Source organism: Actinia tenebrosa, unplaced genomic scaffold, assembly GCF_029948245.1.
Source record: "Actinia tenebrosa isolate PJP-AT-01 unplaced genomic scaffold, QUT_ActTen_1.0 PGA_scaffold8__29_contigs__length_14323225, whole genome shotgun sequence".
Classification (NCBI taxonomy): domain Eukaryota; kingdom Metazoa; phylum Cnidaria; class Anthozoa; order Actiniaria; family Actiniidae; genus Actinia; species Actinia tenebrosa.
In genome coordinates, this window is record NW_028292585.1 from 5,191,743 (window position 1) to 5,217,246 (window position 25,504).

The 25,504-nt window shown below is 35.5% G+C and overlaps 1 protein-coding gene across 3 annotated transcripts; it reads left to right on the top strand.

Moving 5' to 3' along the window:
- Positions 1-620: 620 nt before the first annotated feature.
- Positions 621-25,446, top strand: LOC116305253 (protein Smaug homolog 1). 3 transcript variants are annotated; one of them, XM_031715121.2, is made up of 12 exons: positions 621-698; positions 2,748-2,870; positions 11,858-12,093; positions 17,295-18,029; positions 18,384-18,580; positions 19,172-19,391; positions 19,579-19,664; positions 20,184-20,296; positions 20,715-20,898; positions 21,124-21,205; positions 21,698-21,772; positions 22,152-25,446. In XM_031715121.2, the coding sequence occupies exons 3-12, from the start codon at positions 11,880-11,882 to the stop codon at positions 22,172-22,174; spliced, it is 1,929 nt and encodes a 642-aa protein (XP_031570981.1). In that variant the 5' UTR covers positions 621-698; positions 2,748-2,870; positions 11,858-11,879; the 3' UTR covers positions 22,175-25,446. The 3 variants fall into 3 exon arrangements, with proteins under 3 accessions (XP_031570981.1, XP_031570982.1, XP_031570980.1); XM_031715122.2 differs by having other exon boundaries at positions 644-698; positions 2,800-2,870; XM_031715120.2 differs by lacking the exons at positions 621-698; positions 2,748-2,870 and adding an exon at positions 10,748-10,968.
- Positions 25,447-25,504: the final 58 nt, after the last annotated feature.

Genomic DNA, 25,504 nt, shown 5'->3' on the forward strand with positions numbered 1-25,504 from the left:
GAGAATATTGTCAGAAGGGTGATGGGCACTTTAAACAGACATGAGTGAGTGTTACTGTGCGAATGTTACCCTTTGATCTTTAAAATTACTTTAAAGTTTAATTAATGATAATAACAGAAGAAAATAAATCGTTTTGGTAAAGCAAAACTGAATGTGGAAACTGCAGAGGCACGAGGGAGGACGAGACGAGACGAGACGAGACGAGAGAGGACTAGTTTAATGAGCCATGAAATTTATCCGAGCCAGTAGAAAACTCCTCCGATATTAAACGCTTGATCAGCATTACCGAAAAAGGATTTTGTTTACGAGGAAATAATCACTGCAGAGGGATAGGCTTTGGTGAACCGGTGAATCAAGAGCCAAGAGGTTACACCCCGGAAATGGAACTGTGTACGACCCAAGATTTCTGAGGTGTCGACTATTGGAGAATCAGCAGACTAACTCATATATTAAATTTAACTCGCCAAACGACTCGTAGTCGACGTGCTGTTCTGATTCCGTGTTGTTAGCTGTGCCGATTCTGACAAACTTTCGAAAGTGAAAAAGGTGTAGATCACCTGATAGAATTACGTCATTGTAGGAAAAAGGAACTGACTTTTTAATCTCTCTTAACCGCTGTTATCAACTAGATGTAATATAACTTAGCTTGTGGCACAAGGCTAGAAAACCCGACCTAATATTCAGGAAAACGATATAAGGTATGTTTAAAATAAATTATCATTATTGCTAAAATAATGGAAGAAGAAAATAGTATACAGCTGTGATTTTTTTTTTCGGGTGCAGTGCCGGATTTGAGAGAAAAATAGTTGACTGAGGACACAAGTAAGATTCATTAATTTGCAATTACTTCAAGCGATAAAAGCAGTTCTATTCAGTAATGAAGTGGAGGATATTATTTTGAAACAAAAACCCTGTGGCTTGAGCTCGTCTTCGATTAGCTGTCTTCTTCCTCGCTGATTAAATAGTTTTATGACAAATTCAACGGCGAAACGCAAAACAATTTTTTTAGAAATTAGTGACGTCACTAAGTATATACATGCCTTTCACATGACATTATACAGTTTTAATCAGTGTTAATTTGATTTCATTAAAACATTAACGCAATATAATGTAATACATATTGTTAACAAGTTTTTTTTATTTATCGCGAAAACAATTTTGAAACTGAAAACAAACAACTAGAAAGCTAGATACTTTCATTTTATGAATTCTTTTTCAGAATGAGATTATTTGCGAAGACGGTTTACTATAAATTTGTTTCCTTTTGACTTGATTAAATTCGGAAACTCGGCGAGATTTGCAAATAAATAAATTACAGCCGTCATTACCGTCGCTTGTAACCTTAGACGTACTGAATTTTCTTAATGTATAGTAACTTAATTGTTCAGAGTCAGTGTTGTCGAAAGCATCACAAACGACGAAAAATATTTCGTTTTTTTTTAACGAATGTTTTTATTTCGAACTGAACTCAATTTAAGTCTTTTAGTCAGCCATGTAGACTAGTCGAAGATTGTAATTTTTCTTTTGGTGTGCATGTTATCCATATTGTAAAATAGTTTATGCTTGTAACGACCAATTAAAGATCCCCCGCTTTTTCTGTAATGAGATTTTCCTGCCAAGGTGTCTAAAATTAGAAATGTTTAGACAGCATGCTAAACATTGACGTCATTATGACGTCATTATGACGTCAATATGACGTCAATGCCGATATGAAATTAATTTTACCAATTTACGAAGCTTGGCAATTCCTAAATTGTCGCTTAAAAGTGTCTGAATTCTTGGGTTTCATTCACTTTTCTCATTTCGATATTCGCAGAAAACACAGACGTTTTGTTGTAGAAAATTACAGGTGTCAAAATTGTCGATAAAATACATTTGTTGAGCTAGTAAATCTTTTGGTTTTAGCAACTATTGCGAGAGAAAGTGGTATGAAATACTTTCTTTCGTCGAGTTCGTTGAATATTTGATAAGCAGTAAAAATGAATAATTCAAAGACAGGAATGAAATGTTTTTTTTTCGTTTTTATTCATGTAATGAAGGTGATAGAATCTATCAGGTATGAGAATTAAAGATAGCCACAAAATAATATCCCTAACTCCATAGGGATAAAAACACTGGTACAATTGGAGCAGAAATCAAATGAATAATACAATCGAACAAGAATAATCTCCAAGCACATAACTACAAACTCACAATTGATTCTGTCGCAACGTCAATTATTTGAAAGAATATTTTTCTATATATTTCAGTGGAATTTACAGTGAATGTAACTGTTTTTATTCAACATTAGTAAATAGAGTTACATAAATAAACCAAATTTTTTTGACACTTATTCGAAGAATGGTACAGTTTTAAGGTATTAATTAATATGCAAGTGAGGACTTTCCTCGGAATGTAGGTTCACAAGATTTTACTAAAGCTTAAAATAACCCATGTTTTACATGACTAACAGAGTAGGTTCTGAATGAGTGGGAAGCCCATGCTGTGTCATATCCAACGACTGTGATTGGATGATATCATTTTTCTCGTCATCTGATTGGTTCAGATCGGAAGCCATTCGATAGACATGGTACCATAGATTCGGCTTCCCACTCTCATGAACAAAATCTGTACTTTAAATAGCATAACGTAAGGCCCGGCTTGAGGGCGCGACATTAATGACGGTACAAAATATGAATATTTATGTAGTCTACCAGGAATTACACAGGAGACTTATTCATCTCGGGGTTTGCTATCTTATTCCTCAGATGATACTTTGTCAGATCTGACTTTTCCCTCATTTGCATTTCGAATTCTCAGTGAGTGTGTCGATGTAGCTCAGTCGATGGTAACAGCGGCCTTTATCCACAGAATTCAGCCTAAACTTGGTGGTAAGTAAGAACTACATTATTTTCAATTGATAAAAGTGCAAAAATATTTTTAAAAGTGATTGAAAAGTAAGATGTGATAATTTTCAAAAATTTCTTGCGCAAACACGAACTGTCGCGGTTGATATTGATTTATCAAACCATGTTCAAAATTTATGTTTGATGAATTTAATAATTTTTACTCCCAAAAAGGTTAAAGTTCGAGCACATATATTTTACTTTTCTATTTATAGACATTATTTAGCAGACGCTTGAATTCGCGGGTGGCATTAATGCAGAAAAAGGATTCTGGAGTTAATTTCAGTGAAGTTTTAAAATATTTTTTGATAATTTTTTTTAAAAAATTGGACCAGAATAACTCGGTATCGTACAAAATTGTTCTGGTGGCTCTTATGACAACGGAAAAGATATCTTTAGAATTACGTCTTGCATTCTTCTTTGTGCTATAAATACCGTTATTGGCATCCATTGTCACGTGACAGCTCAGATAGTGAAATAAGACCTAAGATAATCAATTTGAATTTGTATATAAAATTGATATCACGCGCGGAGAGGGGCCGGTGGGGTAGGAAAGGCAAGCAGAGAGTAATAGATGGTGTAGCAATTTTAGATCCTGTGTGAGCCTTATTTTTTAGCGCGCTTTTAAGTGGTCAACGCACGTATGGAGAAGAAGTGAAGGATTCTGGGTGACGGAAGGAACTGTAACCGGGAAACCTTTTGATCAGTTTCGGAACAACCGGAAACCGCTTTTTGGTTTTAGAGATCCCAATCGTTAATCCGAATTTTTTTCTTGCTTCTCAAATGCAGAAATATGAACCACACTTAAACTAGAAGGTGTTGGGGTCGAAGAGTGAGGAGTGCCTAAATTAATGAGGAAGGCGAAAAATGAAATGAGAAAATGAGAAAGTTAATAAACATGTCACTCATTTTCATTAAAGTAAATTCATGACAAATCAACCCGAGAATAAATCATTATTCTCCCGAAATTTGAACCACAATAAAATAATACCAGAGTACCAAAAAATGTCAGAATACCAAAAAAGGAGTCTAAATAAACAGGAACCTTGGAGTTGGATCTAAACTACTACTAAGTTCCGCACAGCTGCTTGTGCTGGTAGCCGGAAATCTTTATTAATGTAGCAGGGGCGTTTCGAGGAGTGGACGAGGAAGCGAAAGCCTACTTCCCCAAAAAAACGTTTGAATAAACATCGTAAACTTCACCTTTTTTTACGATTTGTTGGGCTACCTGTGGATTAAGGGAAAATTTACGCGCCAAAACGCGCGTGCTCGCCCCTCTGACTGTAGAATCTATCAAACCAACAGTACATACTACTAATAGCTTAAAAATTAAGGAAGTCTTAGATGGTACCAGATGAGTTTTGTTGGAGATTGTCCCACGCTTTTTTTGGTGGTTTATGAATATTCTACCAACGCCTACATTAGTGAAGTGATCGCATTTCAAATACTCTCGACCTTTGGATCAGTTTTCACTTTATTTTGGCCAGAACGTTGATTGGCTGAATTACAAGTGATTTTATGCGATGAAGGTACACACAAAGATAAAGTTCAGAGGATTGGATGGCTGCGCGCTCTTTTTGCAAGTGTGTTGCCGTGGTTACGGTAGTAATGACGTCATGCAAATCACATGACTTATCTTTTTCTCTGAACAGTGAACATTCTGTACTACTTTCAATAATATTTCCCTTTTTTAAAACTTTACTGCTAGAGTGCTCTTAATTTTCTCTTTCCATAAGTTGATTGAGAAAATAACATTAATAAATGAATGCATAAAGAATAGAAATAAAAAGACAGCTCAACTTTAAACCGAATATCTTAAAAAATTCAAGAACAGCTCTGCAATGCATGATGGAGCCTAAATTACTCATTTTTCCAATTTAGTTGTCGTTGTTGTAAAACCGATTTGAAAATTTTGATTACGAATTATTAAGTATAATAAATAACCCTTTAAGAAGTCGATTTTTGTTCATATTACTATAGCATTTATAAACTGCTTTTGCAATTATTCAATGCCTCTTGCATTTTTTCCGCCCCTATTTAGTTTCTTTTTTGTGTGTGTGTGTGTGACAACCATGGACAAGGGTTACCCATTACGCAGTATAATGCTTTAATAGACGATTTCAAGCAAGATTATCATCATCACTATTTTCTTTCCTCTTATCAGATCTAATATATTTGAAAATCTTAATATAGATGTCAGCTGGTCCGAGTTATTTAAGAATTTTGTGAATATAAGTTAAGTAATTTAAGAGCTAACGACTTCCTATGATACAAAGACGCCTAAAGCCATCATGATTTTAGTCTCCCACGCAAAAACATGAAACAAGTACACCTAGTCAATGACCATTATAATACGTGTGGTAATGATGACACTGATACGATTACTCGAATAAATATAAGGTTGGAGTCATTTGGAAATAAAAGCATTTAGAGATCATAATGTGAATTATATAGGGAAAGCATGAATTCGACCGAGTCATAGTCATTCAAATCTACTTTTGCAAAAAGGTTATATTGTTGTTCAGGATTTTCCCCCATTTTACATTTTACCGCAAGATTCGATCCCTTACCGAAGGACCCTCAAACCGTGAACACTTACTGAACTTCCTCATAGTATTGTTTCAAACCCTGTAAAGTAAGACATTGAGTTCAAGTATCAAAATAAGATGATTAACAGTATGTATTTTAAAAAAGGGACAAAAAAAAAAAACAACAAACAAACAAACTCAAAGGGTTCGCGTTTCGAGTGTCCTCACTGTAAATACTCTCACAACGGTATCTTACGTTAACTTACCACAGACAAATATGAAAGCATAAGTGTTTTAAGGGGATTTTCTTATATTCAAAGTGTTTATGAGACAGATCCCCTGAATTTACTTACGAAAATAATCTACATTTTATCATTTTTCTGCGTTTATGAAAAATGTTTTTGTCACAAATGGACCCCAATGTTTCTCAGTAAAGAAAACTAAAAAAACTAAGAAAACAATTTCTTTTCTTTTCTATCGATAATTCTCCCGCAGAGGAGGGAAGTTACTTCTTCGCCATTAGGTGTTTTTGCAGGCTACAAAGTAGTGGGCAGGCATTGACGTAATTATCTCTCTGGAGAAATTGTACAGGCTGGCGTGAAATGCCGGTAAAATACTAAATAGGAGGCGGGACAATAGCTTATGACGAAATTATTTCGAATCGAGTCAATGCACGAATTACTCTTTCGGCCAGTAGAATTTGAGTGGTGGTTTTGCCTGCTGTAAGATAAAAAACTCGTCAGTATAGCTCAGTGATGGTTACTAGTCATACACTCAACAGTACTTAAAAAGCTCGTGTTGAGTTAACAAGAGTAAGAGGTTGCTGTTTATGATGCAAATCAGTCGAGAACTTTATTGCCATTGAACACGACTGGAATTTATACTCAATCCTTGATTGATTTAATTATCAAAACAAAACAAAAACAGAGCTTAAAGTGGAAAGTATAAGGTATGTTTGGGAATTGACATTGACGTCTTTTAGGTTTTATTTATTTATTTATTTAATAATTTATTTATAGTACGTTGTTTTCTAAACTATGAAAAAACACATTTTTCAATATATAAATAAAATAATGGAGCTCGAGTATGTCACGATCATCATATCATGACCAAGAATCTGTTTTGACAGAAACAGACATTTCAACGGCTTGTTTTGAATTGTTTTTTTACTGCCGCCATTCAACAACATAAAAGGTACCGACTGATTCTTTTTGATATACGGCAGCGCAACTAATACAAAGTTCGCAGAATATCGAAAACCGCAATAAAAGTCGGACAATAATAAAATGCATAAAACATACGTAAGTGGCAAGGGAAGTCGTGGACGTTTTAGGATTTTTTAGCGCACGTTACAATGGGAAGCCATTCTAGAATTACCGGTTACGTGATGCATGTGAGCCCACGATATTTAACCCACTGGAATTATTGATGAATAATGGACCTTCGTAATATCTTCCTCTTCTTCAGTCGTTTCATCTAAGGCTCGTAATTTACCCATTACGCATGTTCTTACTTTTGATATCCGAGCCCATCCCACACGGCTTACCGCCTCATCTATCTAATATCTAACTCAGTGAGTAAGCCAGGTCAAGTTCGACTCTACAAACTCTATAAAATAATTCAAAAGAAAAACACAAAACATCGAGAGAAAAGAAAAAAGGAGCGTATAAGATTCCTAAAGACTATCTTACTGATGCGTAGACTAATGACGCTATTTGTAATCAAAGAAAATTAACTCTCGATAGGTAGCATTGAATAGGTTCTCAGCATCATTAAGGCATGGCTCTCAGATGAAAAACTGTTTGGCTATATCATAGCCAGTTTTCTACGAATCTTCCCCAAACTTGGCAAGTTAATGTCTTTTGTGAAAAGAAGGAACCTTAGAGCCTTGGTTACCATGGAAACTAAGTCACGTGACCACAAGGCCGACATCTTGGATTTTTAAACAAATCGTTTGTAGTCGTATTGAAACTACTTCAAAAGTCCTGAAAATCCATATTCCTTTTTATATTTGCAATACCTATATGGATCTAATTGGATATCTTGGAAATTATATTAAGTTTAATTTTTAGAATATTTTCTGTATTTTCCAAAAAATTAAAAATATTCTAAAAATTAAACTTAATATAATTTCCAAGATATCCAATTAGATCCATATAGGTATTGCAAATATAAAAAGGAATATGGATTTTCAGGACTTTTGAGGTAGTTTCAATACGACTACAAACGATTTGTTTAAAAAATCCAAGATGGCGGCCTTGTGGTCACGTGACCTGGTTTCCATGGTAACAGATATGCGGTAATTGCTTGCCTTGAAGAATTACTACTACGAGCCAAATTTGGGAAAGATTCATAGTAAACTGTCAAAGATATGAATAAATAACTGATTTTCCATCACTTCCTCAAAAGAGCCATGCCTTAATGGTGCTGAGTTTTCAAGTACTCAGCATCAACATGGTTTTCCATCATCGTAGCTTTGCACTGATTCATGATAATTTTGAGAAGGTCGTTACAATAACAATTTTAGTGGTAATGAGAACTTATTTTAATATCAATTGAAATGGAATGGTCTGTAATAATGGTGGTGGCAATCTGATGGTGATGGTAATGGTGATGGTGATGGTGATGATGATGGTGATGGTAATGGTGGTGGTGATGGTGATGGTGATGGCAATGGTTTGTGGTGGTGGCAATGGTGGTGGTAATGGTAGTAGTACAATTAAGAAAACGAAACTTTGAAGATTTTAACATAGTTCAGTCTGTTCCAGTCAGTTTGCTTAAACTCTAAAACCCATGTGCACATTAATTTATCTGCAGTTTTCTAGAACGGAATGCAAAGGACTTATTTAAATATGGTTGATTCACGATATGAATTGCCGTTTCGGTCGTAAAGGGGTCAGATGCTTTAATCTAATTTTTTTGGACCTTATTTTCTTACGTACAGTGAAATAAGCTGAGGCCGTGGTAGACAGTTCAGTTCCCCTATTTGCAAATTAATTCCTAAGTGCTCTAGCATTTCGACTTTCATATTTCAAAATAAAACCACGAGGTCTAGGTAGATACGCCTCTACATTAGAGCGTCGGTCGCCAGCCATGAGAGGATGGGAACTCTGACACTGAGATGACCGTTGCATGTGTCAGCAAAAGCTATTAACCAAGGCAATAACTAGGAAAATAAATGACACACATCATACGAATAAATCTATTTTGTCAGGGATGGACAAAGCTGAATAAATATGGTAGCAATTTGAAGTTTTTTGCTTCCTTTTGGCTAGAAACGCCATATTTCCCCCTGAAAATTGATTGTCTTGGGCACCGCTTCAATGAGCATGCGCACGCCCAATGTCGACAAAATGATTTTAGCTTGACATAATTGCACAAATAATTTAAGCAGTTACTCCTTAATTCAGTGGTAACTCAAAAGAGCTAGAACGCATAAAATAGAGAGATGGGGGAGGGGGGCTAGAGAAAGAGAGATAGAGATCAGATCACTTAATAAAAAATCTCATGCTTTTGTACCTGCAACCTGGCACGTTGACGTGGAAAGCTTTTGTTAATTCCTGGAATGTGTTATAACGTTATTGAAACCTTTTGTTGTGTTACGGGTGCATTTACTTAGTGCGCCAGACCAATGAAAAGCAGCCCTAGCACGAAAGCACCTTTTTTTCTTTATGGTTTAATCAACCCTGTTTCGGTCACGAGAAGAATTTACAGCTAGAAAAAGTGGTTTTTTAGTGCCTGTAAAATATTAACAATTAAATATTTAAAATTCTTTAATAGAGGTAATAAAAGCGACCATTTCTAAAATGTGTAAACGCCCCTCGTAATCTTAATAATTACAAGAAATTATTGAACAGTGATGGTAAAATTATCGTTAGTAATAACTTACTATTCAAACCGAAACACTGATTTCGTCGGGTTTTTTAAAAATTTTCTTAGCCTTTAAGCCTATATAAGTACGACTCTAGAATCTTTTGCAATCATTAGACATTTTTTTATTTATTTGAGGATTTCTTTTTCGATAGTCTGTTAGGAAAACAATATTGGGGAGGAAAAGAGTTTGGGTGTTATTTGCATCCTGCGGCGTGAGGCCGATCTTCATGACGTCAACTGAAAGAGTGATCTCATTCAAAAACTTCAGTACGTGCTTCGGAGTAGCTTGTTTATATTTTGATAGAGGTCGGCTGACGAATACAAACCATGTTTAGCAAAACTTTCCTACCTGTTTCTTTGAAGTAGAAAACACGCAGGGAAAATACGAAAGCTTGCCACCATGACAAATAGGTTTTTGATCTAGGCGATTCCTTTTCGGTTTCCTTGGAAGGTAATTTATTAAACGCAATTAGGTATGTCTTTAGGACCGTTCAAAAAAGATTCGTTTCTCAAAAACGTGTGAAAATAACAGTTCATTGTTAATTGTTTACAGTAATATTTTAACTAAATATAAATAGATTTAATCGTTAAGACTGTTCAAACATTATAGTTAGCTATGTTAACCTACTAATGATTTTATTAATAAGAAACTTAAACAAACCTTGCTTTTTTACTTCGGTAATTTTTGATAATAGGAAATATATTTGATATATAAGATGAATAAATATCAGATTTGCCATTTAAGTTTACGTGTCCCAAAAACAATATGAAACTGAATACTTTGCGGTTTAGTATTTCGTAAATATCTGATATAAAACTGAAATTATCGTCTTGCAAAAACACGCAAATATCACCTATGAATAAATGCTTTTCTTTTGAAATCTGAGCACTTTATTAGATTCGTTTACATGAGGATGCATTTGGGATTTTCTATGATTTAAATGAAAGAAAACCCCACTCCTCTGCAAGCACTTCACTTAAGTCCAGCCCACGCATATAAAGCGAGTAGACAAAGAAAAATAGAAGGAGAAATCTAATAAACTAATTCTTCATCGCTTAAGGCAAAATCTGGCTATTTTGGTATGGAATAATGAATACGAATTTAGTTTAATAATGATCAATAGAATAGAAAGAAAACAGGAATTTAAAGTGAAATATAGCCGTTGTTGCGAAGCTAGAGGACGTATATTTTTGTACGAATTTATATTCTTTTAAAAATAAAAGTACAAATTTGGTAACTCAGTTTAAATTCGTATGCGCAGTATTCAACATTCATAAAGCAGCTCTTAATTACAATTATTCAATGAATAAATATAACAAAAATAAGAATATTTTTAAATCAATATTGAATCTGTTGTCCCAACAATAGTCGCCTCGTGGGATTGTTAACGGCACGGATCACGTGACAATTCGATCTTGCATGACGTCATTGAAGGGCTGTCATTGGTCGATTCATTTGGTTAAAGAAAGGTTCGACAAGCCGTGTATATTTTGTAGCATTTGCCGTCAGGCGATGGACTTTCTTGTCGAAAATTGTGTGAAAAATCAAGCCGAAATGCCCTGAACTGACATTGTAGACACTGCTAGGTCATGTTGAAAGGTGCTTCTATCCCAGAGAGGCTTTTATGGGGACGAATGTGAGCAAACTAGAAGGCAGATTCGCGAGGAACATTAGTATATAGGTGAGCGGGACACATTCATGCATTGAGTTCGACAAGTTTCCGTCTTGAAAAACTCTAAAAATTCCAGTTTTGTTAAAGTTTGGAATAAGTAATGCTTGGGTGAAAGCTCATATGTTTATAATTCAACCACAAACTTGTGAATGGGCCTGTTTTGGGGTGTTAAAGTCGTTAAGAACTGCTTGTGTTTTTGTTCTGTCGACCGTCGGCTATTGCTTTTGACTCAAGTTCCGCTTGCTTTGACACTCAAACTTTCGAATACTACATTCAAAACACCACTGCAAAACTCCTAAAAATTATCCTCCACAGCTATTCTACTCCCTATTAACTAATACGAAGATGATTGCAGGTGATTTATTTGTTGACGCAGTATTTTCCAAATGCAAAGACTTGTCTATATAGTTAATGTTATTTTGCTTTCTTCTTTGCCATGGTTGTACGTAAAGAACAGAAGAATCTCGAATACCCGCTCTTTCTATTCCATTTTTAGCTCTATTACGTCCTCGTCTGGGTTATTCTAGAGCCGAGCTTTGTTTATTAACAGTGTGTGGTTTTCTAATAGAGCTTTTCTTCCTAATTTTTCGTCAATACATCGAGAATAAAGCACTGGTTCATTTGCTTCGAGTCGACTTTATATTACTCCGAACTCAAAACGTCATCGAATTTTACAGCGAAAATAGAACTAAACTCGTAAACACCTCGATATATTATTGATAAAACAAGTTCCACAAGCTTATTCGAAACACGTGGGGATAAGACGAGCAAATTATTCCTTCAAACATCTGATTGGAAACTCTAGGGGATTTGAGTGTATACCCAATGTTTTGTTCCTACACGTGCTCTTAATAACACTATTTATTTTACATTTTTTTCTTTTTTTTCCCTCCTTCAGGTAGAATTTCTCCTTAAGAGATATGAAGCCTGCACACACACAATTTAGGGACCAAGTGAGTGCTTTGGTGAACTGGTTTTCCAATTGGAATGAGTGTGAACAAACTATAGCTCTTTACACTCTGTTAAAAAGAATTTCAAATACACAAGCAAGGTTTTTGTCTTTAATCTTGGAGCACACATTTCGGGACGACCCTGTCGAGATCCAACTCCTCCAAAAAGAAGCTAATGACAAAGGTAAATAACCTATTGTGTTTTTGTTGTTGTAAATTATTTGTTTTGTTTATAGGTGTTGGTGTGGTGTGTGGGTGAGTGAGTGGTCAAATTTCTGGACACACACCCACTGTCGTCCACACACCCCCATATCATTTGCATAAAAACAATAGATGTCCACCAGACATTACTCACCTGTACCTGTCCCCAGACTGATTTTCAACCAACAAACACATGTTGCTTTGTTCTTCTTCGTAAAGCTGTTGTTGTTGCTGCTGTAATTTACTGGATAAGTCTTGAAAAATTTATTATAGCAAAAAAAATCCCAAACTTATCAGGGGGTCCAATGCAATTCCTGTTTCAACCTGCATCTCTGCAATATTGTATGCACTAATAATGGTTAGAGATATCAAGTTATTCCATGAATCAATCATAATTCAATAAATTAATTTAACACTAGTCTAGTTATTAAGCCAAAATGTATTTTCATTTGGATGTGTTTGTGACAAGTTCTAAGCTTGCCTATAAGAGTACTATTTTATATGAGAACCACCGTAAGCTTACTGAGAGGCTTACACAATAGGTTTATTCTCTAAGATCAGAGGTGTTATCAATGAAAAGCTAGAAATGATTATACAATTTGGTATATAAAAACAAAAATGGATAAGATACCTGAATAAACTGAAGACCATGGATTAAAAGGGCTATTTGTTACTGACATTTCATATGTTAAATTTTCGTTAAACGAGTAACATAATATTAAGTAAACCATACCATAATGTCACCTACACAAGCACTAATGTGTAGTATATGATTAATGTGAAAAATATGAACCACCAGCATTACTAAGTATTTGCTAAAACTAATATAATATTGTCATAGCTCAGAAATTGTGCATTTTCTCTTTATCTCAATACCATTCTTATTCCCATTTGTTCAGTACATATTATTAGTCTTGTCGACACAAGATTTCATAAATTGTTAACTTTAGCAAGACATTAATCCCACAGGCTTTTTCAATTGTTTACACAAGGCCAAAGTGGTTGACTTTTTTTTTCACTCCTATGCTTAGAGCTGTCACCTTTGATTCCTTCTGGCAGATACATCCCACACTTTGTGATATCAGCAGTTAAATTTCCCTTAAATTGCAACTCCAAACAATAAAAAATACAATTTTTTGGAGTAATTTTTGATTAAATCACTGAGGTAATTAGAATTCTTTATGATACCTAACATTATAATATTATATTGCTATATATACCCTTTGGTGTTATATTCAAGAGTATTATTAACTGACATATTTTGTTAGGATTATATGCACATTTAATGTAATTGTTTAACATTTTAGTAATTGCTGTTAACTGTGATGAACCAAAATATGTACATTTTCTATAGACTGGGCTGAGTTTTCATCTTGCCTTGATTTAAAGTAATACATTATTATTGATAAAATGTGAAAATTTGACATGAAATTTCGTGTAAAAACATAAGTTGGAGGCATTTTTTGCCTCCAGCAAAGGTTTTTTTTTACAAAATTGACAATTTTGAACTTATTTCCTTCAAACTTCACAGTTTTAGCTATTTTAACATGCCCTTCCCAGCCATGGTAATAATCTTTGTTTTAAATACCTGATAAAAGCTTATTTCCCTGTAACTAAAAATACATAACCAAAACAAGATAGAGGAAACATGCTTAATCGTCTGAATCTAAGATAATATTTAAAGATTTAAGTAAATCAAAATGCAGGGAAATCCCTTATCTACAATGGAAATCATTCATGCATATTGATTTGATTAATGAGTTTACTTAATCCCTGGTTTGAATTTCACATGGAAATATATTCCGGCAAAATGAAAGTTACTTTCTTACATTATGGGCTTTTAATTTCCTGTAAACCAAAAAGTGCTCAGAATCTGTCATATTTTTATTAATTACATTATAAATAGACCTTCTCTGCTCAGGCGCAAGGTTTTCCCATTTCAGACCACATGTCATTCCCCTTCGTTTAACGTTTGCATTCAGTTGCACATGAGAAGACACATGAATATGGATACAAGTCAAACAAAGAATCTTATTCTCAAGGGAATGACACGTGGTCTGTAATGGGTAATTATTACACCTGAGCCGAGGAGCTCAATTGTCTCAGTAATCTGATGCTCTGTTGTCTAATACAACAGTGAATGAAAACAAGCATGGTTTGAATGTCCCATGTTTTGACTGCGATGTTGCCATGTCCGAGCATTTTGAAGTAGTAATCTTGTGTGCTGTAACCAGCTCAAGGAATGCAGTCATATTCTTCCATTACAGTACCATGTGCAGTGCTGTTTCACAGTCAATGAAACTCTACTCTGTAGAATAAGGGCAGGATTTTATCTTTCGTTGGCCAACTTGCACACGTTTTATGATACCTCAGTTTTGTAATGACATCATTTCTAAGTCACTTTTTCAGATCAGCTGGTTTGTGATACACCTTTGTTCTACAGTTCCTAACACATTTTTATTCAGGCTTTAGTCCAACCAAATCTCTGGTTTATCATAAATACTGTGTCCTTATTGGTTATGTTACTCTTAGTCTATCATCGATAATAGTGAGATAAACAAATAGGAACAATGTGTCATTTGGCTCATACTTTGCTGAATTTCTGGGAAAATCTCCTAAAGATGCATTTACTGACTGTCGGTCAGCTCTGTTTTCTTTTCTTGGATTTTGTCCCATCAGTTACTGGCTTCATTGTGACTTCAGGTCTGTGAAGTATTATTTATCAGTATACAGCCAGTCATTTTTTTGTAGTTTAAAAATAAACAACCATTTGGAGAAAATAGAGAAATAATAACACTTAAGTAAGAAGGAGATGTAAAACCAAACCCCTTTTTCAAGATATCCTTTGCTTGTCGCACACAAAGGTTTCCTTGTGAGGCTAGGTGCATAATCCTAACTGATTTGTGGCAGGAGAAAAGAATAAATAAAATTGAGCACAATGCCTTGTACTGAAACCTCTGTCTGTAACAAGCAAAGCACATCTTAGAAGTGGGCAATGCATGTCTTATTTTGTTGTTCACCTTAGTATTTCTATAAACCAGGTTGATGGGTTATTGAAATTTTTTATGCATTTGAAAACAAAAGATGTTTAGAGTGAAGGACACCTTAGTTTAGATAATTAGATTTCTGGTTTACTCTGTAAAAAATACAATTGGTTTTGCTTCCCTCCAAGAAGTATTTATACAGGATCATGTCAAATTAAAAGCTTATGAAAAGAGTATCAAAACATCAAGTAGCTTCAAGATACCTGAAGGTGTTATTAATGACAATGTAAAGTAGAATTTTGAGTGTTATTATGGTGACTTTTTTAACCGTATTTGTATTATATAAATAATACAGGGTATTACTTGGCCTTACAGTGATACTGTTTTTATCTTTGAGTGTATGACCATTTTGTGCTATATAAATAAAAAAAAAGCATCATAGTTGCTTTTCTCTTGGATTGATGTTTGTGCCACAATGCAAGAGCCATTGCCTGAAAGAATTATTGCCTTTGTAAAGAGGATATCTTCGCATCAACAACACCTTTGTACCTACAGCAGCAATTTAAGTTTAATCACACTTTGCTCCCCAGCTTGATTAGCTTTTTAGCTATTCTGGGAATCAAATTACCCTCTATTTAGTACTCTAACCTTGTAACTCCTTATCTTTATTTATCTGATGGTAATAAATTCTGATTACTGTTCTGATTACTGGTGTTATAGTCTGTCATGTTATTTGTGCAGCACAAAAAAGCCATTGGATGCTTGTAACACCTGAAAAATTTGTGGATATTTTCTAAGAGTAGGAAGACCAGCCAGACCAGGCTGACCCTCGCTGTAGTCTCTGACAAGGAGCTTAGGAGTTTTAAAAATGTTATCCACATTAATTTGGAATATTAAGGTGTGTGATTACAGCCTTTTCATTCATGTTGGCATAGTTACACTATTTTGTTGACATCCAACCTAACTCATTGATATTATCAAGGGATATATATGAGTTCACAACATCAATAACTTTAGTTTTGCCTTCATTTTTTTTTTTTTTTTTTTCACCAGGAGATCCTTAGATCCTATTCTTAAGACTATCATCTCAAATTTCATTTTTTTAAAATACATTATTGATGAGTACCCATTGTTTAAGGTGCTGCTTGCTTCCTGCCTCTACCAGGAATTTGCCAGACTTAAGTAAAGCTTTCTTGTGGTAGTTTCGTAATGTCTGTGCTCTAATGGAATATTCCCTTGTTGTCTGGCCGGAGCAATTCAGATTTCCCACACCCTGCAGATATGGATCTTGATCATCAATGTTGATAAAAATATTAATGAAGTCAACTAAATTTTTACAATCAAAATGTATTTACCATATACCCATATATATAGGGCCATAAGGGAGAGTACAGTTTTCTGTAATTACGGTTCCCTCTTTAAATAAAGTATTACTACCCTGTTGCTTAATAGATTTCTCCTAAAAAAATCCACTTTTGTTATGTCTATCTTGATTCAAAATATGAATCAAGTCTCGTTCTAAAAGCTAAAGGCAATTAAATTGTTGCAGCCAAAATGTATATTCCATATACACTGTTGGTTAGACTTCTCCTAAAATGGTTCATTTTTGTTTTGTCTATCTTGATTTTAAATGCGAATCCAGGCTAATATAATTTTACATGTTTTAAAACCTGTTCTTTGTGTTGTAAACCATGTGGTTTTGATAGTTGTCTAGCCTTAAACAAAGGAATACGACGTCACCATTGTCTATACTTTGATTTCATGTATATATTTATGCATACAAAACTGTTGTCTGCTCTGTCATTGATGTTATTACTTAGTATAGCAATCAACATTTGAAGCTAGTTTTGAAAATTAAAATTCAAGCCATCTTTAATATTTTGGTAATATTTTAAAATGTACCAAAGTACTTTTGGTGGTCAAACCCTGACTACCATGTGCTGTCTACCAGAAAAAATACTATTAAAAACTTGTAATTTAGCATAAACATTCTGTACAAGACAGGCAATGATGTTAGCATCAGCATCAGAAGCAACATACGCAGACTCAGTAGCACACTGCTCATTAACAGAGCTTGTCTTTTTTAACACCTAGGTTATTAAAGAGTTATTAATTGAGTCTGTGTGTGTGTTGATTTTGATTCTGACACTTGTGCAAACCAGGCTTTAATCTTTACCAACCATTTGTTTTATTGTTTCAGAATTTCTAAAGAACCTGTGCAAAGAGAGTAAAGTTGTTGCTGTGCAACAACTTCTAGCTCATCTACCCCTGCTGGCACCAGGGAACGACGAGGCACGCTATGAATACCTCCAATTATTACCAAAAATCTTGACGCATTCAGTCCAAAACTCTGTCCACCAAGATGAGTGTATGCAACTGTTATCCTTAGCTCTTGTCCATCCTGCTTTTCCACCGGAAGAGAGAAACTCTTTACTGTGCTGGCTCAGTCACTTGGAAAAGGCGCTGGGGATCAAGGAAAGACAAAACTCTGGGCCACCCAGGCTGCAAACAACCGACAGCACAGAACATGAAAAGAACTTGGTGCGACATAATTACATGCAAGGGAGGATGAATGGGTGGAGAAATCAGCAGCTGGTCCACAGGGATTCTGGGATTGGAACTTCATTTGATCAGTCCACGTTTGGGAGTTATGGTAGTATGGGGTCATCTCTCTCGTCGATGATGAAGAAAAGCAGGTCAAACTCCCTCACCCCTCCCCCGCCAGTCGAGGAACAAGATTCAGTGCTGGTGGAAGACTTTCCTGAATGTCTTCAGGTTGAGACCCGTCCGGGCAGGTCCCAGTCGTTTCCAGTGGATCCTCAAAATTTTAATCACCAGCTGTCCCCCCAGTCATCCACTGAAAGTGAACAAGATGACCCCAATATAAGACTGAGAGGAACTAGTTTCAATGAGGAAGCAAAGCCAGGAATGAGGGGTATGTTTGTATTAATTTGTACCAGTAATTCACTCACTTCTCACCTCTGGGGTCTCGAGTTCGATTCCTGGATTCTGCATCACACACAAGTGGAGTTTTTCCAAGTCTCTTACCTCTGGGGTCTCTGGTGGGATTCTTGGACTCAATATCACATATGAGCAGACATTGTTAGGTCTCTCTCTCCCTTGAGTCAAGAGTTTTTTTTTTATGGTACCCTGTTTTATCAGAGAACAGAACAGAGCTAAGCCTTTTCTATTTGTTAAACATAAACTTAATACCCAAAAGGTCTACCTCAAGTAAATTCATAAAACGTATAGTAATTTTTTACTAACACGGGTTATTTTATGTTGATAGATGTACCAGGATGGCTAAAGACTTTAAGACTTCACAAGTATGGAAGTTTGTTCTCTCAGCTGTCTTACGAAGAAATGCTGGATTTAGACGAGAATCATTTAGAAGCTAAAGGAGTCACCAAAGGAGCAAGAAACAAAATACTGCTGAGTATTAAAAAACTAAAAGAAAGATGTGAAACACTCCAAAAACTAGAAAAGGTAAATAACACCCAGACCAGACCTGCGTGTCCTCTGGCCTGCAGCAAAGAACAAGGGCTCTGGCATAATCCATTTTTGGGCTTATGCTCAATTTTGCTAAAGCGAAATATAATCAGTAAAAATCATGCTTTTAAACAGAGTTCTGTTGTTTAATTCCATTAAAAATAAATGTTTATTGAATAAATCCGAAACTTTTTTTTGAAATTTTGGCAAATTGTCGAATGTATGCGCTGTTATACCTGAAGTCCAAGTAAAGAAATCCTGATGTCCAAAAATGAATTATGACAGAGCCCTTGTTCTTTACTACGGGCCAGAAGAAATGCATGCTCTAGGTATGAGATTGGTGTCTGTTATCTTATTAAAGATAAATTGCATCATCACGACGTCAAAGTAGTGAAATAGTATGTCCCATGCTTTCCTCTACCAAGTATTTGACTTCCTTTCACACTGAAAGAAACGCAGCTATGTATATTTCACTTATGCACTTGTGTATATTTCAATCTTATAATTATGACCTTGACACTGTTCCTGATAATTGTTTTAACTTTACTTAAATATAAAATTTATGAGTTCTATTTCTTACTTTAACAGGAAGTACTTCAAACTGGCAAACTACAGAATGTGTTAACAGAGTTACGGAATATTGTAAATACTCCAATAAAACCTTTCAACCCACCTCCTGGGATACCAACAACTATGGCTGGCGGCTCTGATGTGGCTGGAGCAGTGATAGACCAACAAGGGGCTACTGTGAACCTCCCACTACACCCAGAAGATCTGCCGGCATGGATTACTAGAGTAATGGGGAAAGGTAAGAGTGTACAGCTTCTGAAATATCATATTTTTATTGAGACAAAAATATATATATATTCCTAACCAATATTTAAGTATGGTCATTCATTATGGTTTAATCTACAGCTTGAATTATCTGAATTTTATGAAACCCTGTTTTTTTCCAATATTTCCTTTTAAAATTATCGTTGTTTGTTTTCTTCCAGCATGCACACAAATCATAGTGTCAAGAGCTGATGAAGAGTATTGTACACTTTATCTCCAGCTTCTTGAAAGAACACTTAATTGTGAGGTATGTGACCAGAGTTCAGATAACAGTAGTTTAGGAATTAAGATGTGAAAGATGTTGAAGAACAGACAGTTAGGCTCAGGTCAAGCATAAAACTTGACGTGAGCGGAAACTAATGGAAACAATGGATAACAAGGTGTTCCTTGATGTCATTAGGTTCGGCACAAGAAGTTTGACATTTGAATTGAGCCTAAGCTGACCTTACATATTATATAAACTTTTGGTTTTCATATGACATATTTATTATTAAGTTAGCAGACTGTCGTCATCATCCCATTATGCTTAATTAATTAACTCAATTAATTGATAATTTTTAAAATAAACTGCCAACCACAGTAAAGTATAGGGCTAAGGTTAACACCCCCCTCCCCTCCCCCCCTCCCCTCCCCTCCCCCCCCCCCCCCCCCCCCCCCCCCCCCCCCCCCCGCGGCATTACCCATTACCACCTTGCACAGACAGACAGACAGGAAGTTAGGGTTGGACTTTCAGAGACTTACCTTAACATCAATCTTGTTATTGTAGGCATTTACTCCAACGCAAAAGCGACGTCTTCAGTCCTGGAAACAACAGTGTCAGAAACTTGCAAGACAACAGCAATTTGCACGAAGACCGAGTTCACAAGAAAAATCAAAGGGGTATGGAAAATAGAAAAATAAAATCTCATACTGACATCCTTCCAACACCTTACAAAGCATGCCCTGACATGTTCCTTGGTACCCTTAATCAATCATTCAATCCATCAAGTTTTTTACAGAAAATAACACTTGACAGTAATTCAACTGATCAACCCCTGAACCTCTTTTAAATACCTCTAGTTGATTAGAGATGGGAATAAGATTAGCGTGGTCATCTTAGCCACATACTGGGCTAAACAGTTGCAGATGTTAATACAAAGGGTAGTACCTTCTCAGTTATTTTAAGACCAATAGTGTTGTGGTGACCAGGACTCAAACCATGACCTCCTACACGACCAACGCTCTTACCAACTGAGCATACCACCCAATAGGCAATATCTTACCAGCCATTTACTGATGCACTGTTATCTTGCTTCAGTTGGTATTACCCATATCTATCCAATCCACCTATTGATCACAACAGTCTTTGCCCTCCTGCTGGCCCAGGGGGTATGCCTAAGCGTCAGCGAGGTTCTCCACGTACTCTAAATAAAGGCACTCCTGCTGGACAGTTGAGAAGTAACAGTACAGAAACACAACCAAGCAGTGGAAAGGCAAGACTGGTAAGATCTTCTCGTTAAACAGTCACTATTTTAATGTTGGTAGTTACTTCAGTTAAAGCTCTCCAATATGTAGCTCTATGGTCTACTGAGGTCAACTGAATTCAGTACTAATTTGTGCATATTTGTGCATTTCTTACGAAGTTTATCACAGACATTACTCAGTTTTGCAATATCATAATACTTGATGCTTTGATGTTACCAAATATGCCTTACTCTTTCTTGCAGGTAAGGTCACATGCCATTATCGGCAGAACCAAATCATTACCAGTCCGACATACTGTCTCTCAAAGTTCACTACAACAGCAAAGTAAGTCAGTTTTATGCAAGCACTGGACTTGTCCAAAGTTTGTTCTCTTGAGGATAAGATTCTTTGTTTGAGTTGCATCCATATTCATGTGTCTTCCTATGTGCAACTGTCAAACAAAGAAATAATACTCTAGGGAATGACACTTGGTCTGATATGAGAAAAAAGTGGATTAGGTCTATTCAGGATGATTACATAGGTGGAAGTGTGTGTTTTTGGGGGGGGGGGGATGGGGAGATTTTACCATCTACGTCGTTCTTGCTTTGCTTGTCACTCACAAACGTTTTAGTACGAGGCTACATGCGAAATTAAATTTATTCTTTTCTCCATTCACGAATCACTGAGCATTATGCACAAAGCCTCGCATTGAAAACTTTGTGCATGACAAGCAAAGCATATTTTGGAAGTGCACTATTGGTAGGTCTGCCCTTTGAGGGATTTGAAGTTCCAACCAAATCTTTGTTTTCTGATCTTTCCATAATCATTGCATAACAGATTCGGCAGATATTGAAGGTATTGACAACAGTCTGGAGTCACTGGCTATAAGAGTGTCAGAACAAGCCCTTTCAGGTAATTGTTTTTTAATCGATGGGGCACGCTGACATCAGTTGAGTAGCATGCACTACTGTATGTAATGCAGATTTCAGAAAAAAATATTTGAATTTTGCTCAATTAACTAAGATTTCGTTATGCTTTTGCTATGTCATAAAAGCATTTGTCACCAATTAGCGTGCTTCCATCAAGTTTTTGTTACACTTAGGCTGGTTGCTTAAGCACTCAAGAAGCTAGACTTTTTTCTTTCGTGCTTAGCGACCTCCAGCGGCACCCAAAACTAGATGGAAGCACGCTAATTGAAGAACAATCCTTTTTTTAAATTCTTCTTGTCATTCTTCTCTTCTCTTCTTCTTGTCTTTTTTTTTTTAATACTGCCTGATTGATTTTCCTTCAGATAATCCTGGTGATGAAGCCTGATCAAGATCTGTCCAAGATATATCCCTGTACGTGTGTTTAAGGTGCAACCAAGTTGCTGTTTCATTAAATAACATAGCAATGTATAAAGCTGCTTTTACAGAAGTCTTTCAAATCCAAAGAGGTTTCTAGCAGGAGAACAGTGTACATTGAAGTCCGTCGTCAACATACCATCTGTATCACCACACTCACCAAGTACTCCTCTGGCTGGACTATCGAGTTCTAAAATCTCTGTTTGACCATTCTGGATGCAAGGATAATGTAACATAACTGGTAAAACCTGTTAATTGGTATTAATTTAAAGTTACAAACTATATAGTCACACTTCTCCCCTTCCTACCCCCCACACAATCCGATAATTCTCATGGAGGCTTATTACTCTGCGACCATGTCGAGTGACTTGGTTTCTTGGCAGGAGGTGCAAGAGGTGTGACCATCATAACTTACTTGCTAGCTTCGTACCTTCGTATATGAACCCATTGGGTCTTGTCGTTCATAAGACACCTTCATTGAACCCAAACTGGTGTTTTTGAATTTGTAACTTAGTTAACTGTTCTTACTAGAATGTGTAGTTCCAGAAAATATCTATACCAACACCACAGAGGGACTTAGTGAAAAGACCCCATAACTACAGCAACTTCAAATTTTCTTCCATACAAACTCTGTTATTTTGTTCTTTCTCTAACCCCCTCCCCTCCAGGGTCTCCAATTTCCTCTGTGGGTGGGGGTACGGATATTTTCTGACCCTATATAATACAATATATATTGGTGGCATAGAGTGATCCGATTGAACCAGTAAAATATAATCTACTTGGCCTGTGAAAAAAATAATATTCATAGCAGTAGGAAACCAGTAGTAGACAGTAATTTCATCGTTTTCTCTTGTTTTACTTGGACTGTTAGTCATTAATTATACCAATTTCTTTCACAGGGCAAGTAAAATCACTCTAGACATTTTCTTAAAGCCAACAGAAAACAACCGAATCGATATCTAATATCTAGTATATATTGAGAGTGATTGTGTAGTTCCAAAAATTATCCGTACCCCCTCATGGAGGAATTTTTTTAAGACACCCCCCTACCCCCAGTAAATTCCAATTTTCTTCCATACAAACTCTGTAATTTTTGTTCTTTATCTGACTCCCCTACTCTTCGAAATTCCAAATTCCTCTGTGGGGTGGGGTGCGTATGGATGATTTTTGGAACTACACATTTTACTAAACCTGTGAAACAAATAACTTAACTTTAACTTCAAGTATACCAAAAGAAAAGAATGGAAATGAGACCTAAAAACCTATATTAGTTTACAACCTATTTCACGGATCAAACAGAACTAGATTAGATCTATGAACGTCTATTTGTCTACTTAAACTATTTCACATTTTAAGTAAAACCACTCTATGAAACCAAAACTAGATTTTCTTGAAGTAGATTTTACATATTGGATAAACATTACCCTCTGGCCTGTGTAGTGTGTAGTGCAGAAGCATTCTAATTGCCTAAGCATGTCTCTGCTTTTTGATTGGTTAAGACAAGAAGTCATTTGAGAGCAACAATATCCTGAATGTCTTTCATACAAGAAACACTGTTTTATCTAGTACTAAAAGACAATATCCACATCTTATTCTGTTTATATTTTAATGAAAGATTCTTATAACTAGTTTGAATGTTTCATGCGATAAACATACACCAGCTCCAGTATCATGCTTCGATTATACGAAAAATGTATCAATCGACTGATATATTGCATTTATATCACGGCAAATTGAAGTATAGTTTACACGTCTATTGTACGAAGACTTTTGAATTTTTAATATTTCATAAGTTTGAAAATCTTTTTTTTTTCATTGCGTTAGTCGTTAATCTTATGAGTAGTATTTAAAGACAATGTTTGAGGCGATCCAGTGCGTTCAGGAGTTAATTTTGAACTAAATTTATATAAAGATATTTTACGTAAGGAATATCCAACTTTCTAGGTTTTATTTGCTGCTGTACCCGGAGTAGATTATTGATAATCAAGACCATATCCACCATTTGGACGACAATGTTCCAGTTTTAAAGAGTGGTCCATTTTTCTCATTTTTTTCTCCTGAGCATCTAATGGTGGATAAGACCTTGATAATGCAAGTAAAGCTGAAGAGTTGTTTTATAATGATTTCACTTGGAAAAAACTAGAAGTTACTATAAGTGAAAAAATAAAAAACAAACCTAGAATTTCTCTATCCATTTTTCTAGATGATAATTAGTGATAAAAATGATCTTTTTTCTGGACGAAAATAGGTTCTGTTGGTTTCGTTTGTCCATTTCATACGTGTTGAATGCCAGTTGCACAGTACATGCATAGGCAATTTTGTGAGATAGTGAACATGATGCATGATGGTCTAGCTTGGGTATGAATGCCTTGTGTTAATGCTAAAGCTAGTCCACAATACACTCTGCTCGCAAATCAGAAAGAGCCTTTGTCCACATGTACACAAACTGGCAATAGCTTTTATTGAAAGTCATAAGCCGTCTTATTTATAGATAAAGTATATTTACCAATGAAATCATTATAGAATAAGATAAATTAACACGTATTTCATTTGCACTGATCACACATGACTTCAGTGGCAGTACAATTGGAATGGTTTTCAAGTATTGTATATCCAGGTTAGATGATGGTTTGTCGTGCTTTAATCGTTAGCTACAAATAATGATAATATTCACAAGTTGTTGCACTCTCTTCACGTAGACCATCATTTTATTTAGTTAAAACAAAAAAGAAATATTTTGTAGGATCTTGTATGAGTTCAAGGTTAATGTTACATACGGTAATAATTCCATAGTAAAACGACCATTGCATTTGATGCTCACCCCAGACCTGTTGCTTACTGAAGAGCTCACATAACGAAAAAGTCTTCAAAGTCCAGTGTTATTTTTTTACTTTTTTTCTCAAACTTTTCTCACTCTGTCCATCTTAAGTTACTTTTTTACGCAAAAAAAACCTTTAATTTCATTTTTATAAGCGACCCCTGTAAGGTTTCGCCAAATTCTTTCAAATACAATGGTCAAAGAACATTTTCGTAGAGTTTAAAAATGCAAAAATATAGATGAGAAAAACTTTATTTATGCCAGGAAAATCTCCTGTGATCTTGACTTTGTAATATATCTGCGTCTTCAAAGACTGCATTAGATGTTGTTGTTATATATTGCAAGTGCACGCATAGCTGTGCCTATGCAGGAAAGTATACTGATAAAACCATAACGAAAATCCTGAATAAAAGGATTAAAATGAATGAGTAGTAATTCTAGTTTGTCACTTCTAATCCCTTTTTTATTACAATATAATCCGGG